Source organism: Myotis davidii, unplaced genomic scaffold, assembly GCF_000327345.1.
Source record: "Myotis davidii unplaced genomic scaffold, ASM32734v1 scaffold59, whole genome shotgun sequence".
Taxonomy (NCBI): Eukaryota; Metazoa; Chordata; class Mammalia; order Chiroptera; family Vespertilionidae; genus Myotis; species Myotis davidii.
The window spans coordinates 3266660-3284965 of record NW_006293001.1 but is presented as its reverse complement, the minus strand read 5'-3'; the positions used below and the strand labels follow the sequence as shown (position 1 = coordinate 3284965).

Here is an 18306-nt window from a genome sequence, read left to right as displayed (position 1 = left end):
GGGGCTGTCTGCCTACGTGATTGCCCCTAGCCACTGGCCTGCCTACCTGATTGCCTCTAACTGCTTGCTTGGGGGCGGGGCCATCTGGTCTCTGGTCATTTTGGTCGTGACACCTCTGACCTTTTATTATATAGGATACTTTTAGGAAATAATGGTGGAGAGAAAGATGACTGCTTTTCATGACATTCCTAATGTGGGAAATATCGCAAAACACCCATTTCTTTTTAGTTTTACCAAACTCTAAAATCCCAGAGGTGGGGGACCACTGATTTAGAAACCAATAGAAAATGGAGTTCAGTGGCTACTCTACGTGTGAAAGGCTTAAACAATGTACCAATAAGGCAAAATTAGCAAGAAGAGTTAGTTATGAAATTAGTTATGCTAAACATTGTGCCTATTTACCATGTAAAAATTGGATAAAAAATATGAAAGGAAATAATACGTGTCATTTTCTATTTATATGTATCTCTGACAAGAGAGTAAATATAACAGTTTTTAACCGTATTTGAAAAAATTGGCATATTTTATCTATCAATAAGATGTTAAAGGTGTGAAAATAAAGAAGTCAAGCCCTAACTAGTTTGGCTCAGTGTCTAGAGCGTCGGCCTGTGGACTGAGGAGACCCAGGTTCGGTTCCGGTCAAGGGCATTGTACCTTGGTTGCGGGCACATCCCCAGTGGGGGGTGTGCAGGAGGCGGCTAATGGATGTTTCTCTCTCATGGATGTTTCTGGCTCTCTATCCCTCTCCCTTCCTCTCTGTAGAAGACCAATAAAATATATTTTGTTAAAAAATAAAGAAGTCAAGAAGATTGAGGTGTGGTCATAATCATATTATTACACTTTTATTAGGCTAGAGGATATAATGAAGAGGCACAACCTGGCTTGATTTTTATTTGTTCTGTGTCACTTGCATGATACTTTTTGTTTCAGATAAGTGTTATCAGATTCATGCCTTCCTCCCGGGAACATGAATAGGAGTAAAAAAATCTTAAAGTTGTTTTTCCCCCCAAAAAAAATGTCAAAGTAAAAAAAATGTCTAATGAGATAAAAAGCATAATAGCCAAAATGGAATTCAGGACAATTTATAATTAAGAATAATTGCCTCTTAGGAAGTTATCCCTGCAAGGTGATGAACAAAAATAGGAAGCCAATGAATCTTTGATGCTAAATTATGTTTCTATATCAAGTCTTCTGAATAATCAAGAATGCCATATTTACTTTTTTTCATTTACTTCAGATGATTCATATGCTCATTATTTTAAAGTTACTTAAAATAGCAAAGATGATTTTCTTGAATGCACTACTCAGATTTCTTCAGCATGGCTAAAAGGTAGACTGTGATTGATAGTTGGTTATCAAAGAAAGTTATCTCAATGACACTTCCAGCCATTGTTTAGGTATAACTCTTTTTTGACTATGATGGAATCAGTGTCAAATTTAATTCCAAGACTCATTATGGATTATAGTAGAATATTTGGTATGTTTTCTCTCTTAAAAGAACAGTTATTAAATCATAATTAAAATTAATTTGTGACTATTTATTCAGTAATTTTTTAATATGGAATGTTCTTTTTAAATATTTTGATTGTCGCTTCTGTTTGTTTTCATTTTATTATTTGAACATGAAAGAGGCATATAGGTTTTTTTAGTAATCAACTTGCCCATGCCATACATAAGGGTTATTTCTGAGTCTTAACAAGACATCTTTCTTAGGACCTTTTGAATTTTTTAAAAAAATAATATAAACTATCATGGAATCAACCTCCTTTTTCTCATGCATTTTTGACTATTTGGGTGACAGGTTAGTTGTCCAATAGAAAATATGTATTGAGTACTTACTATGTGGGCAGCAATGGACATGGCATGGTTCTAGCTGCAAAAATAGAGCAAACAATGGTTAAGGCCATCAGGCAGTTTAGAATCTAGTCAACAACTCCGTACCCTAAGTTATAATTTCTTCTTGCAGAAATTTAGCATTTGTTAAACCTTTTCATTTTGGAAGGAATGGAGGAAGGGCAAAAAAAGGAAGGAAGAAAAGAAACAAAATAGGTGATTTAACACCTGACTCTGTAGAAGACATCGTGTTCTAGTTCTTATGATTTTGTTGAATTGACCTGTAGACATTCTGGCATTTTTCTGTTTATTGCTAATCTGGGTCCTAAATGAAGCTTGACAGACCACCAAAAAGAACAAGTCCAGTAGGCAAAAGATGGCCTTCCAAGGATGTTTTTACTAAAGGAAATTACTTAAATGGGTTCCTGCAATTAAGATTTTACAGACTATTAACTGATCCTTAATCCTAAAATACAGACAAACCAAGACTCATTAACTACAAATTTCATAGGAATGTCACACACTTGCTGAAGCTACTTATAACTGATTGTACTCAATCCTCAACTAGAAGACATTTCTCATTTTGAAATATAGCAGGAAGGAGATACTGTTCTTGAAGCAAAGTAATTTAAAAGCACAGCACACCATTTACCTTGTAAATACTCAAGAAGAAAACCTATCAGTAATGGAGAAACAGTGCCTCTGAGCTTCAGTCAGTCAAGATGCCATCGCTGACTTTACGGTAACTTTGAGCTCATTTCCTACAATGCCACCCCCATTACTTTATGCTTCACTTTCTCTCTAAACATCTCTTATTCTCACTCATCTCTTATTCTTACTCTTTTGCCTTTCTCCCTCTTTCTTTCTCTCTCTCTCTCTCTCCCTCTCTCTCTCTCAATGTGTTTGTGGCTCTAAGGGATTCAGAGAAATTTAGGCCCTAAGTCAAGGTTTTTACCTCATTGTAGGTCATAGGTGACTGAGGAGTTAATAAAAACCTACCCATATATCCCGGAATAATACACCATGGTAGACAATTCTATTTGCTCACACACATATACACACATTTACATTTCCACATCATCCTGGAATTTTCATGGAGAATGTTGCCTATTTCTGCCTTTAAAATATAATAATCCTTGACCTTTAGAAGATGCAAACATAGTAAAATCACACTAATTTATTGTATTTGAGCAAACAATGTGTGTTAGATAAAATAATAAAACTGCAGAACCTCAGATATCATCTCTATGGATAGATAGATTAGATTAGATATAGATATAGATATAGATATAGATATAGATATAGATATAGATATAGATAGATATAGATATAGATATAGATATAGATATATAGATATAGATATAGATATAGATAAATTTCTACAGGATCCTTGGAAAATATACTCAAATTGTAAAGTGGACAGGAATTCCATAAATACTTACTGAATTCATTTTAAAGAAATGCCATTTTATTACTTGCAGAAAAATTGAGAAATTCATGTATTCTCAGAAGATGCTCAAAAGTAATTTTCTCCAACCACCCATCAGATTGGCAGTTATTTTTTATGATAGCCATCCTAACCCGATTAACTAACTGTTCCCTAGTTCCAGGACCCATGCTTTTATGAAGAAATATGTTATTCTTTGCTTAAACTGGGTCTTTGCAAAGTGTTAGAGAGCTTTTTAAAAATGGTTGATCCCTTAAATCACTACTTGACAAATAACCCATGAGCCAACATAGCATAACTAAGATGTTCATAATCAAAGAAAAACTTTTATCTTACCAGCAAAACCACGAACCATAATTATCTGTCTTTGGCTATCTTTCTTTGCATGATTGACTTAATCCAAAGGTCACATCAGAGAATTGGGTTCAGTCAATAATTATAATTGACATTCAGTGTTATTTATAATTTAATTTTGAGTCGGTCAAGTTAAATGTGCCTAAAATTATAATAGTAGTATTCACTTATGGGGTGTTTAGGGTAAGACAGGGGCTCTCTATAAACTTTATACATGTGTGATCTTACCTAGTGCACTGTGGCTTATGAGATAGGCGTTGCTGTCCTCATGTTGCTGCTAAGGAATCTGCTGCTCAAGGAGATTTTTTGAATGGCCACGGCAGAGCTGTGACATGTAACAGGGCCATCTCAGCGAAGAGTCTAGCCTATGCAGCAATATTGGACAGATTATGCATTTCTAATTAGTGGAAATTGTCTTTATTTTGGGTGCCCATCATGGCCATCTCACATTGCTATTTTGTTCTCCCTATGTCCTACATCTGTGTGTCCATCCCAACAAGTAGCATTGAGGCTCATGGTAAGAAGTGATTTGAGTGGGGGGCGGGGGGTGAGAGATCAACCAATGAACTCATATGTGCATATGAATAATCCATAGACACAGATAATAGAGTGGTGAAGGCTTGGTGGGGAAAGGGGAAGAGGCAATGGGGGGAAAAGGGACATATGTAATACTTTCAACAATAAAGAATCATAAAAAATGAAGTGATTCTGCATAATTCTCTTTATTCACTATTTTGACTTATGTGATTAGAATTTTATTAAAAACGGTTTTATCACTATGAAAGGGTTTACACAGATCCTTATAAAGTAAATTCTTTTTCTAGAAACAACATGTGCAGTAAGAAAACATAGGCTTTATCCCCATAATGAGGTGAATTGAAACTGAGAGGCTTAAAAAAAAAAAAACAGAAGTTTATTCTCTCAACACTCTGGAGGATAAAAGTGTGAAATCAAGCCATTAGCTGGGGCATGTTCTGTGAAGCCTACAGAGGAAAATCAGTTTCCTGCCTTCCTCCGAGTTTCTGCGTTGCTGGAAGTCTTGGTGTTCCTTGCCTTATAGACACATCACGCCTATTTCTGTCTCCACTGTTATGTGTCATTCTTTCTGTGTGTCTGTCCCTGTCTCTTCCCTCTTTGTATAGGGTCTTATTCAATCCACTGAGTATAACCTACCTCATCTTAAGTTGATTACATCTGCAAGGATCCTATTTTCAAATAAGGTGACATTCACAGGTACTAGGAGTTAGAATAGAGCATATATTTTGGTGGGGGACACAATTCAACCTACAGCAAGCACTTACATTGTAAACCTGTAATATAATGAGATAATGCCCATCTTCAGTAAATAATAGGCATTCAATAAGGTTAGGGAATTTTATGGTTGATCATATTATATTTGTCTCTGAGACCTCAGGTAAATTATTTATTCTCTCTGAGTCAGTTTCCTCGTCTATAAAAATATAGATAATAATGATTATCTCAAAGAGCCACTGAGAAAATTGAATGTCAGACTTTAACACTGGACCTGGTGACTAACATCAAGAGAGTCAGTATTAACAATCCTATTTCTCCAAGATAAAGCATTGATGAGCTAAGCAGGCATGTGCCCTGACCAGGAATTGAACCATGGCCTCTTGGTTCAATCAGGGCAAGAGTTTAATTTTTTAATATGTATATATTTTAAGAAATTTATAAACATTACAAATGTTTGAGATATGATCTAACCTCTTTCTCTTATACTGAGTCACATATATTAAGAAGTCAGCATTTTTAGATCAGCATATACAGCACATACCAGACACTAACCCTAACATTTAGCTGGCCCTGCTTGACTCTGATATTTACAAAATCATACAATCATCCGACTTATTAAACATCCATTCATACACAGATGTGCACATACACACAAATGACTAAATTTCTACTTTAATTGAAGCCTTAGAAAGTTATTTCAATATAGAATGCTGCAGTGATTCTACAACCTAATTTTAATATTTTATTTATTTAAAACTTCCTTTGTGAAAGATTTGATTTATTGTGCGAATCCCTTTCATCTTGTAATTTAAATATCTGGGTAATCTTCAGTGGGGCTGCCTGTTGCAATAATTACTCAGGCTTTGCTGTATTTCTCTAATCATCTGCTGAAAAGCCAGGGATTCTAAATCTTTCCAGATGCTATATGTTTTACCTGATTCATTTTGTTACATACTGCTCTTCCCAATAGTTAAAAGTACAGCTAGCCTGTTAGTTAACTGTGAGTCCCGAATAAAGGATAAATAACAGATGAACAGTCTCTACCCACACCTCAGCATGGCTTAACAGCTGTCAGAAGGATCATATAATCTTTTGGAAGACTTAATCGTTCCCTATTGCACTTTTCTGAAGAGAAGAGTGGTTATTAATACTGGTGTTCCCACAAAATTTTCACAGTAGATCTTCATTGAATAAATAGTGTTGTTTCATATATAGATTTTTGTTGTATATAACACTTAGCAGTTAGAGGTTAAACAAATAGCAGTGTGCTAGCAACTAGGAAAATTGTATTTGGTAAAGAGAACAATATTTTAGACTGTATTAAACTGTAAATTTAATTGGTGGTTTCAGGAAAGAGAAAATATAATTATTTTTTTCTGGAGATCATACAGTTCCCCCTTTTTTAGTACAGTGAGGTTTTAACCCCTCTTCCTTCCTCCCTCTCTCCCTTCCTTCCTCCCTCCCTCCCTTCCTTTCTTTCTTTCTTCTCTCTCTCTCTCTCTCTCTCTCTCTCTCTCTCTCTCTCTTTCTTTCTTAAAAGAAAAGTCTATTGCCCGGCTGGTACGGCTCAGTGGTTGAGTGTCGACCCATGAACCAAGAGGTCACTGGTTTGATTTCTGGTCAGGTCACATGCCTGGGGTGCAGGCTCAAAGCCCAGTAAGGTGTGTGCAGGAGGCAGCTGAGCAATTAATGATTCTCTCTCATCGATATTTCTATCTCTCTATCTTTCTCCCTTCCTCTCGCTCTAAAAATCAATAAAAACATATATAAAAAAAGAAAAGCCTTATCAAAGTTTAATTAATCATGTTTTATCTTTCTAAAGTATCTTACTTCCCAAATGTGTAGGAGAAGTTGGCTCTCTTAAGAAAAGTTAATAGACTGTGTAGCTGCGTTTTACTTTTTAATCATGAACCCCTTAAAATCCTATTCATGTTTTTAAAACAAATATTTACCTATCTAATATTTTATTTCTAACAGCACTCCAAAGTCTTTTTTGATTAATAACTTACTTGGGACTATTACTTATACATTTTTCCTATTTCCAAAGAAGTATAAGGTGACATTATAACATATATATGCATTTAGACTATTAAAATGGAAATAGAACTATTAAAACAACATAAATAATTGTACTAAAATTCCGAACTCATATAGTTTTCTGCAAGAAGGCAAAAAGAAACTGCAATTAATGAAATAATTTATTCACTGTCAGTTTTTAAAATGAGAGATGAAAACTTTGATTCCTCAAGAGAACTCAATTATTTTCTAGAAATAAAAATATAAAAATAATATCTAATGCAAATCTTTACAAAAATGATATTACAACATATACATTGCATTCAGTGGTAGTTTTATGGGGGACATGCAAAAACATACCTCCTACATCAAACTAGAATGAAAGCTTTGAATATGAGAACACTGTTTCTCAATAAGAGGCCTAACCTTATGAGTTTCTGAAAAGTGTCTGTATTTTAACCTAACTTGTTGAACAATGTAGCTAAGTATTCTGAGAGGGCGGAGCATCTGCAAATCTAGCCTGTCCAGTTACCTTCTTGTAGTGTGATTTGCCCCAGCATGATGGAAATATGAAGGCAGACAGTTGGAGGGTAGGCAAAATAGGGATTGTGTGTAGTCTGTGTTGTTGAATAAAGGTCAGCATCATATGAATTAGATGTGCAGAGAGCAAAGTCCCATTCTTCTGTATAAACAAGAATCCAAACTTACCTGATACAGAACCAACTCAATTTTCATAGATGCGAACTTCTGTGACGTTTGTAGACCTATTTCTTTATTTTTCATCAAGAAATTACTTCCTCAAATATCTTGGACCTTTCTGGCTGAGATTCTAGAACTTTTTTTAACTTCTTATTGTGAAAATGTTTAAACATACTATGAAACTAGAGATAACTATATATACCTATCACCCAGTTTCAATAAAATCAATATACAGTTGATATTGTTGCATACAAGCAGACTCTCTCTCCCTATTATCTTCTCCCATTCTGGATGATATTGAAGAAAATCCCAAATACTATATAATTTCATGTATAAATATTTCCCTGTGAATCCCTAAAAGTTGAGGACTATTAAAAAAAAAAACCATAACCATGATATTATCATCATACCTAAGAACAATAATTGTCAGCAATTCCTGTGGCCACAATTGAATTCTTCTCTTTCCCATGTATGTCATTTCCTGTCAAGAGGTAAAGACTAACCTTCCACGTTACTGCATCTTGGATAGCCTGTGACTGCTTTGGCCAGTAAATTATGGCAGAAGTGATGCTGGGCCAATTCCAGGACTTGACCTTAAGAGGACTGAATATTTCCACATGTCTCTTGGGAGTACTGAGCATCTACATAAGACATCATACTATCCTACTAAGGAGATCATATGGAGAAATTCTATATGCTCCATATATTATGCAAAGAGCATATGGAACTTCTTTCTAGTTCTCCTGGAAAATCTTAAAAATTACTGTATCTTGGTGAAAAGCTAAAACAATATAATAATCTTTTGAATCAATAAGATAATCACTTAATAACAGAATATTGCCATCTGACCTGGCTCAGTGCCTAGGACTATTTTGGGGGTTTACAATGAGACCGCATAACACTAAAGCATGCTATATAATTGGCTGATAAAAGTCATGAAAGAATTGAATAATATATAAAAATGGCATGGCCTTTCAGAAATCAAAAGAATTTGTACCATAACTTTTAGTACCATGCCAATTGCTACAAATGCATTTTCAAAACATGTTCCATTGTTGTATATACCAAATTTCAATGGTTTGGTTTCAATAGATACATTTGAATATTGCAAATGAACTTCCTTTCTGAACCTAGTTCCAGATATAATTTAATTAGATAATTAATGTATAATTCAATATTGCTCCAAAGCAAAATTGAACTTCAAGTAAACAAAAAACTTTTGTACAGTATCAAGTAACACCTTTAAAATTGGTTTTAAACAATTATTATGAATGAAATTTGAATTGAGAATTCGATTAAATTACCCTATAATGGTAATACAGTTTTTGAATTTTGTGATATCATTTTGATAACACGTTAATACAAAAAGGCACTTTGCGTTAGAACAGAGAAAAATAGTTTATCTATTAGATCAAACCACACATAATAGTCAAAATGCAATCAGGTATATCAAATATTAAATTAGTGATGATAGTTTGCAATTTTTTTCTATAATGTATTTGTTTATGTTTTTGTCATTGCACTCGTTTTCTAGAGTTGCTCTAGTAAAATATCACGGAGTGGCTTAAAGCAATGGAAATTACTCTGAGGGCTGGGAGTCCAAAATGACGGTTCCTTCTGGAAGCTCTGAGGGAGCATCTGTTCCATACTCTTCTTGCAGGTTTTGGTGGCTGCCATCAACCCTCGGTGGCCGTTGGCTTGCAGCTCTCTCTGCCTTCATTGTCTCACGGCTGTGTCTCTGCAGCCACATTTCCCTCTTTGAGTAAGGACACCAATTATTTCATCAAGGCCCACTCCAGTCCACCATGACTTCATATTACTTGATTACACCTACAAAGACCCTATTTTCAAGTAAGGTTGCATTCAGAGGTACCAGATATTAGGATTTCAGCATATCTTTTGGGGGGGTACACAATTCAATCCACAACAGTCATCTTAACAGGTTTTAACCAGTTTTATTTTGGTACATATTTACCTAACATTATCATTTCAAATATTATAAATCATTAGGCAATTAGTATCTTAGCCTTAAATAGAGTCTATATTTTATTCAAGTGTGAGAAACCCTGACCTAAATGAGAAAGTCTGACATTACTATCATGTCTCATTACATCTTCTACAGCCTGTCACTGTCCCTATTCACTGCACTCCTCTACCACTGTTTCCTTGCATTTTATTCATCAACATTATAAAGCAGCTTAACCCACAACACATTATTTCATACCTCCCTGCCATTCTTTTAACTCTGCGTGTAATATTATTTCCTTTCCAATTTTTGCATATGTGCAATGGAAAGAGTTCCATCCACAGTTTTGCTTCTCGGGGCAAGCTGTAAGGTGCTATATGTATGTAGTATAACTTCTGCTAAAACAAATATTTAAATTGCCCTCTGTGGGAGGTTCATATCAGAAGCAGGTCACTAAAGCAGGGAGCAGGCTCAGACATATATTCCTGTCTTTAAAAATGACTTTTTTCTGGTTCTCTTTGAAAAACTACATACCTTTTTTTATGAGAGAAATTTGTGAATTTAGCAATTTGGGAAGCAGCTCAAAAATTTTAGTTGTCTTGCCAGAGGACACTGTGTGCATAGAGAAATATAATGAGAGAAGAAACTGGAAAGACAGAATGGGTCCATATTTTAGATGACTTTGAGAGCCAAAATAAGGTTTTGCATTTACTTTCTATATTCTGAGTAGTCCTGATTTTTGAGAAAGAGATGTTACATAATGACACCATAAGAGATGATCCATTCTTTCTAGACCAGAATATCTTACACTGTTTTTCTGTACTAAGCATAACAGGGTTGCATTCTATCGATCTGCACTTATGAATTGATAGATTATTTAAACATCATTCCTATTTGGATTGTGGAAGTCAGATATCACTACAACTATAGATATGGATTTAGATCTTGGATTCTGAAGATTTTTGGTGTTTAATAAATAGTGAAATCACTTTATTTTACAGATTTCTCTCTTAGTAATAATTAGTTCCTGTCACTTTTCACAATAGCTTAAATTTAAGCCCTGTTTCCTCCAAATACAACTTTATTCTGGACTGAGAAAAATAGTTAGGTTCTTTATTGTTTTTTTCAAAGCTAGTTAAATCACTTTAGCCATTATCTAAAAAGAGCTTCGCTTATTTCAAACTGAACTCTTTCTGTTATATTTAAAAGTCATGCTGTATCTCATGTGAGGTTGTTATTTAACTTCTCAAGTTTTTTTTTATTTAAATAGAACAGTAACTTATATGTGGGTGGGGATGTAAGAAATATGACAATAAAAATAAAATAAAATTGCAAGTTGCAATTTGTCTGAGATAGCTTATTATTATAGTTAAATTAAAACCTACATGGATAGAATTACTAAGAACACAGAAATAACACTCTTTGACTAATTAATGGGATTTCCTGAGAGCCATGCTGCAAAGCTGATGATTTATTAGCTGTGTTTAGAAGAATCTAGTCTAAGAACATTTATTTAGTGAGATTCATTTTGAAATAAAGCCATTACACAAATGTGGGATATCCATAAGGTAAAATTATAACCCATCACCCCTTTAAAAGATGCTTCTATGTGCCATTTGTGGATCCATCAAAATGTAAAATTTTTGAAAACCCATTTACATTTTCTGGGTAGCTATTATTTTATTTTACCTTTGTTCTTAAAATTTGGTTTAAAATCACAAACACATGAACTTTCCTACTGGGTAAAGTCACAATTCAAGTTTAACTTATTTTTTTTTTTAAGATAACCTAAAACTCTAAAAAAATGAACTATTTTAGCCTACTCAGTGCCTTATTAGGTAGAACAAATCAAGTTTAACTTATTTTTTTTAAGATAACCTAAAACTCTAAAAAAATGAACTATTTTAGCCTACTCAGTGCCTTATTAGGTAGAACAAATCAAGTTTAACTTATTTTTTTTAAGATAACCTAAAACTCTAAAAAAATGAACTATTTTAGCCTACTCAGTGCCTTATTAGGTAGAACAAATCTTAGAGTTTAAGCACTCCTTGATATGTAAGAATTCTGCAACATTTCCAGGTTATTCTTCTAAACATCCCCTTGCACAATTCTCTCTTCACGATTCTCTAAATGTGATGGAGAAGTTCAAGTGAAAGTCTATTTGTCCCAGGCTATGAACGTGATCCTGGAACCAAGTGGACTGCTTCTATTCATTACAGCCAATCCTTTCTTGGGTTTGAAAACTGAATTACTCATGTATCAAACTGATTTCATGGTTTTCTTAAAAAACAAACAAACAAAAGCTATGTGTTTTATTTCTGACAAGTAGTATGTTCCAAAGGAACTGGTAACCATTACTTGTTATCTCATGTTTTTCAGTGAAAATAATATTTATCAAAAACACCAATGAGGTTTCTGAAGTTAGGGATTTATACGGGCTTTTCCTCAAATATCACTTTACAATGTATGAATTCCATTACGTGAATCCTTTCTAATAGGTTTTGCTATTTAATGACCTTAATATTTGTATAGGTGTGGGGATTAAATAATGGCATTTTTATATGGTATATGTTTTTCTTTTCTATATTCAGGTTCTCTCCTTAGGAGCAGACGTCCTGCCAGAATACAAACTGCAGACGCCGCGCATCAACAAGTTTACAATATTGCACTACAGTCCCTTCAAGGCCGTCTGGGACTGGCTTATCCTGCTGTTAGTCATATACACGGCTATATTCACCCCCTACTCGGCAGCCTTCCTCCTCAATGACAGAGAGGAGCAGAAGCGGCGAGAATGTGGCTACTCTTGCAGCCCTTTGAATGTGGTAGACTTGATTGTGGATATTATGTTCATCATAGATATTCTAATAAACTTCAGAACTACGTACGTAAATCAGAATGAGGAAGTGGTCAGTGACCCCGCCAAAATAGCGATCCACTACTTCAAAGGCTGGTTCCTGATCGACATGGTGGCAGCGATTCCTTTCGACTTGCTGATTTTTGGATCTGGTTCTGATGAGGTGAGAGCAGCGTAAGCATCTTTCTGAGAGATTGCAGGTATAAAAGTGAATCTATTTTTTAACTGCAAAAAAGTAAAGTACCTGGTTGTTTTACAAACTCCCCGTATCTCACTGGTAAAATTCATTTTCAATTGAAAATGCTATAACATGAAATGGAACCATTTTTCCATTGCAAATAATTTACAATTCTTTCTATTTTTGCTAAGAGATACTAAATATGATTTACCTTTAACCAAACTTAAACAATAAAACAGTGTTTCCAGCACATCGCACATTCCCAGGGTATAAAATCACTACATGTTAATCCATTGGTATAAAACTGTCAAAGGCGAAGATGTTCTTTTATTCACTCAAAATTGTGATTTGAGAGAGAAGAAGTTTACTTGTTTTGTGTTCAAATTATGTGGAAGAGGCATTTTCTGAAATGTCTTGTTCCAAAGCTTTCTCTTTAATAATATCTAGGTCGGAAAATACTTCTTGTGTTCCCAATATCTTAGAATGCTGGAAACTGGGTGGAAAGCTGGTAGGTGTACGTGTAGTACATTTTCTGAATACAGAGTTCGTAACTTTAGTCAGATTTTCAAATAGGTCCATTCATTCTGTAAGCATCTATTGAGAACCTACTATGTGCCAAGTTTACAGGAAGGAGTGAGACAAGAATTACACTGTCTGGGAGCTTGCAGTCTACAGTGGGAGAGCAGCAGATGAATAGAATAAGTACTGTCTGAGACATGCTTTCATAGTGCTGTGGACAAGGGGACATGTGAGCATGGAAAGGGGAGAGTTCCTGATTGCTGGTGGAAGTTTTACAGGTAGAAAGGATAGGAAGATCATGCTAGTTTGAGGAGAAGCCCATTAGAGGCATGGAACTATAAAGTATTGGTTCCCAGCTCTATCAGACCCAGCTCTATAATAAATTATAATTTATTATTAAATTCCCCCTTTTATTATCCTATATAATAAAAGGCTAAAATGCAAATTGACCAAACAGCAGAACAACCGGTCACTATGATGTGCACTGACCACCAGGGGGCAGATGCTCAATGCAGGAGCTTCCTCCCGGTGATCAGTGTGCTCCCACAGGGGAAGCACCACTCAGCCAGAAGCCTGACTCATGGCTGACAAGCACAACAGAGGTGGTGGGAGCTTCTCCTGCCTCTGCTGCAGGCAGGTGGTAAGGAACAAGGGCTCCAGGACTATGAGAGCCCCAGACTGCAAGAGGGATGTCTGACTGCTGGCTTAGGCCTGATCCCTGGGGGTATTGGGCCTAAGCCAGCAGGTGGACATCCCCCAAGGGGTCCCGGACCGCAAGAGGGCACAGGCCAGACTGAGGGACCCCCCAACCCCCAGTGCATGAATCTTGTGCAACAGGCCTCTGGTCATTAAATAAAAGTCATAGATAATATCATCTTTTAACCCACAATTTTACAAATATAATATATAATTTCTATCCTTAATATAAAGGAGAAATAAATGAAATGTTTCCAATAAAATACCTAGTTAAATATATAAATGCTTCAGGCATATCTATATTAAATGATATAATGAAGTTACTAAATACTATACCTATTTATAAGGAGGAAGTCCATATTTAAACAATAAATTAAATATTTAACTAAATATTTTCTTTATATTTGCATTTTAACATAAGGGTTGAATATATATACATGTGCTGATATATGTATATGTGTGTATATATATATACACAGGTAGTTATGCATATATGCATATATAAGCATTTTAACATATATACACACCTAGAAACACTGTGACTGTGATAACTACACATGTATACATGTATATAGTACACTTATACATATACTAGAGGCCTGTTGCATGAATTCATGCACAGGTGGGATCTGGCCAGCCGGCCTTGATTGGGGTCAATTGGGTCGGGTGTACTGGGGGAAGGAGTCGTGGGTGTGTGGTGTGCTGACCCTACCCCCGATCGGGGTGTGTGGGGCCGATCAGGGGCAGGGACGACCAGGGAAAGGGGCCCCATGTGGTTGGCAGGCCAGCCCCATCCCCTGGTTGAACTCAGGTCAAACTCTAGGTCGAGGGGACAATTTGCATATTACCATTTTATTATATAGGATACATATTTATACTGATATAACCATGCTACATATCACACAGTACACAAATACCACACCACAAGACCTCTTGTCATTGAAGGTATAATGTTCTGAAACATTGAACAACTCTTAGTAAATGTCCAAACTAAACAAATTAATCATCTTTCAACTTACATGGTGGCTAAATTCCTGGAAAATGTAATGAATATTAAAATGAGCAAAACTGAATTTATTTTTATATGTAAAACCTAGTTTCAAGGCTCAGTAGCTATAAATTTATTTTTAGCTTATACAAATGACTTATGTAGAACGCAACATTTTTGTTGTTACTGGAGACTGCTTTCGGTATTATAGGACTTTTACCTATCTCACTCTACTGGAAGTAAAGGGCAATTCAAGGTGAGAGTGTCAAATGCTATAAATACAGAAAGCATGATGAGGACTGAAAATAAGTCATTGAGCATATCAATTCCATGTTCATTAATATTAATTGGATATTAGCCATAAGCCAAACTAATGTGGCTTCTGAAATGAACAGGATGTGAGTGGGGCCTCCTCTTGCTAGAATCCTATACAATAAAAGGCTAATGTGTAAATCGACAGGATGGCAGAAATGTCTAGTCGCGACAACACATATCAACCACCAGGAGGAAGATGCTCAGTGCAGGAGCTGCCCCTTGGTGGTCAGTGTGCTCCCCCTGTGGGAGTGCCGCTCAGCCAGAAGCTGGGCTTGCTGCTCCTTAGCACTGCCTCAGAGGCAGGTGAGGCTCCCACCACCGGCCCTATGCTCAGAAGCCAGGATCATAGCTGGTGAGTGCAGTGGCAGTCCTAGGAGTCTCTCCCGCCTCCACTACAGGCAGGCGGTAAGAAGCGAGGGGCCCCAGACTGCAAGAGCCCTAGACTGCAAGAGGGATGTCTGACTGCCAGCTTAAAGGGATGTAAGCCAGCAGGAGGACATCCCCCTAGGGGTCCTGAACTGTGAGAGGGTGCAGGCCAGGTTGAGGGACTCCGCCCCATCCAGTGCATGAATTTTGTGCACCGGGCCTCTGGTCTTGGTAATAAAAGGAAAGAAAAAGGACAATATTAGAAGTCTTCACATGGTGAAGGAAAGGCTTATTGTTATTTTGTTGTGTTTGTTTTTTCTCCTAAGATGTTTGTGTGCTGACAAGAAAGAGTCATGTGGTGCAGAATGACTTCGGTGGGGGGCTAATTTGGATGGGAAGATTAGGAAAGACGTCTGAGAGGAAGTGCCAATTGAGTTGAGACTTAACCAGAAGCAACAAGCTTCATGAAACCACATGCAGAACATTTCAAGCAAAAGAAACACTAGTGAAAATGGCCCCACTGGGGCACAGTCTTGGCGTGTGAGAAGACCAGAAGGAGGCAGTGGCAGCCAGGCGGGACCACAGTGAGACGCGGCATGCTAAGATGTGAGGATACAGAGACAGGGGCCACATCACATGCAGCCTTGGAATCTGTGTTTCTTCTGGCTGCAATGAAACCTTTGGGGTGGAATGACATGATCCACTGGATATTTTGAAACACCTCATGGCTAATGTCTGCAGACAATTTAGTCAGAGTAGAAATAGGGAAATCACTTTAGGAGTTTTGCTACTGGTATAATGTAAAATGGAAAAACAACAATGGCTTGGACTACGTGGTGGCAATACAGGTGAAGAGAAGTAGGTACATTTGGAATATATTAGAGGAGAGCTTGTTGATGGATTAAATATTGTTGGAGGATTAAGAGAAAAGCAAAATTGCCTGGCCAGTATGGCTCAGTGGTTAAGCATTAACCTATGAACCAGGAGGTCATGATTCGATTCTCAGTCAGGGCACATACCTGGGTTGTGAGCTTGATCCCCAGTGTGGGGCGTGCAGGAGGGAGCCAATCAATGATTCTCTCTTATCATTGATATTTTCATTTCTTCCTCCCTCTCCCTTCTCTGAAGTCAATAATAAAAAATATATTTGTTTTTCAAAAAGAGAAAAGTAGAATGAATGATCACTCAAAGATTTTGTTGTTTCTTTCTTCTTGTTTGAAATTTTTGGGGGGTTGGAGAGGGGACTTAAGCAACTTTTATAGATTGTCGCACATTTATCCAAATGGAAGAAATCTGGGGAGAAGAAGGTGCGTTATGGGGGTAGAAATTCCGTTCAGGCCATGCTAAGTTTGAGATGCCTATTTGTTTATCTCAGTAGGCAAGTTGAGCACCACATGGGCAGCTAGAAAGATGAGTGAGTATAAGAAAAAGAAATGATATTCATTAGATTATAAATCAGATGCAATCATGACGAAGGTTTGTTTGGATCAGAGCTTCTACAGCGGACCATGCACTAGTTTCTACATGGATCTTAGAAAAGTATGGAGATTCGTATCTGGCAGGTCTGACACAAACAAGCCTTGCAGCTGGCATTTTTAAAAGTTGTAGGAACAATTCTTCTGCCGATGTTTGAGATCCAGAGGCCTGGGACAAAGGGGAAGCCCACGAGAGAGCTTTTGTGTGTTCACAGAATATTTCTACAAATAAATACATGGATAAACAAGTTAAAGTGATTTTAAACTAAATGTAAGAACAATCATGATTTTTTTTTGTCCCTAATATTTTTATTGATTTTTAGAGAGAAAGGGAGGAGAGAGAAATATCTATGTGAAAGCAAAACTTTGATCGGCTGCCTCCTGCATGCCCCCACTGGGATTGAACCCACAACCTGGACATGTAGCCTGACTTGGAATTGAACCAGCAACTTTCAATGCATAGGATTTTGCCCAACCAACTGAGCTACACTGGCCAGGCCCATTCATAATTTCTTAATTGCTTAATTTTAACGGAATTATTAAAATGTTTCCATGTATCACAGCATCATGAATGACCTTAGAGAAAAGAATTTTGTTAATGTCAATTAAACATGAATATCTTCCTTCTAATTTCCCAGCCCAGCCAGTGCGCTCAGTGTTTGAGTGTCAACCCATGAACCAGGAGATCTCAGTTCCATTCCAAGTTGGTTCGCATGCCTGGTTTTGGACTCGATCCCCAGTAGGGGGCATGCAGGAGACAGCTGATAGATGATTCTCTTTCTTCATTGATGTTTCTATCTCTCCCTCTCCTTTCCTCTCTTTGAAATCAACAACAATAAATCCTATATAATGAAAGCCTAATATGCTAAGTATCCGGTTGGCCAGTTGGCTATTCAGCCAATCAGAGCATAATATGCTAATGCTATGCTAAGGCTGCTCAACCACTCGCTATGATGTTCACTGACCACCAAGGGGCAGACTCTCTAACTGGTAGGTTAGCTTGCTGCTGGGGTCTGGCCAATCAGGACTGAGCAAAACAGGCCAGACATGCCATGGAGCCCTCCTGCAATCCCTCCCCAGTTGGCCAACCTCCCACATCCCTTCCTGACCCCAGCCGTGCACCAGTGGGGTCCCTCGGCCTAGCCTGTGTCCTCTCGAAATCTGGGACCCCTCAGGGGATGTCAGAAAGCTGATTTCAGCCCAATCCCGCATGCCAGGCCGAGGGACCCCACTGGTACACAAATTCATGCACCAGGCCTCTAGTGCGTACATAAATGCAAATGACACATTTTCTCATTTCTAATTTGCATGCCTCTAATTTTTAAATTCTTGTCTCATTTTACAGA

The 18306-nt window shown here is 36.9% G+C and overlaps 1 protein-coding gene across 1 annotated transcript in view; it reads left to right on the top strand.

The window, feature by feature from the left end:
* KCNH7 (potassium voltage-gated channel subfamily H member 7) overlaps positions 1–18306 on the top strand; it is a 400430-nt gene that overhangs the window by 321631 nt on the left and 60493 nt on the right. The window contains exon 7 of the mRNA XM_006766560.2: positions 12161–12586. Within this exon, the coding sequence (XP_006766623.1) occupies positions 12161–12586 (426 nt within the window). The remainder of the gene's footprint in view (positions 1–12160; positions 12587–18306) is intronic.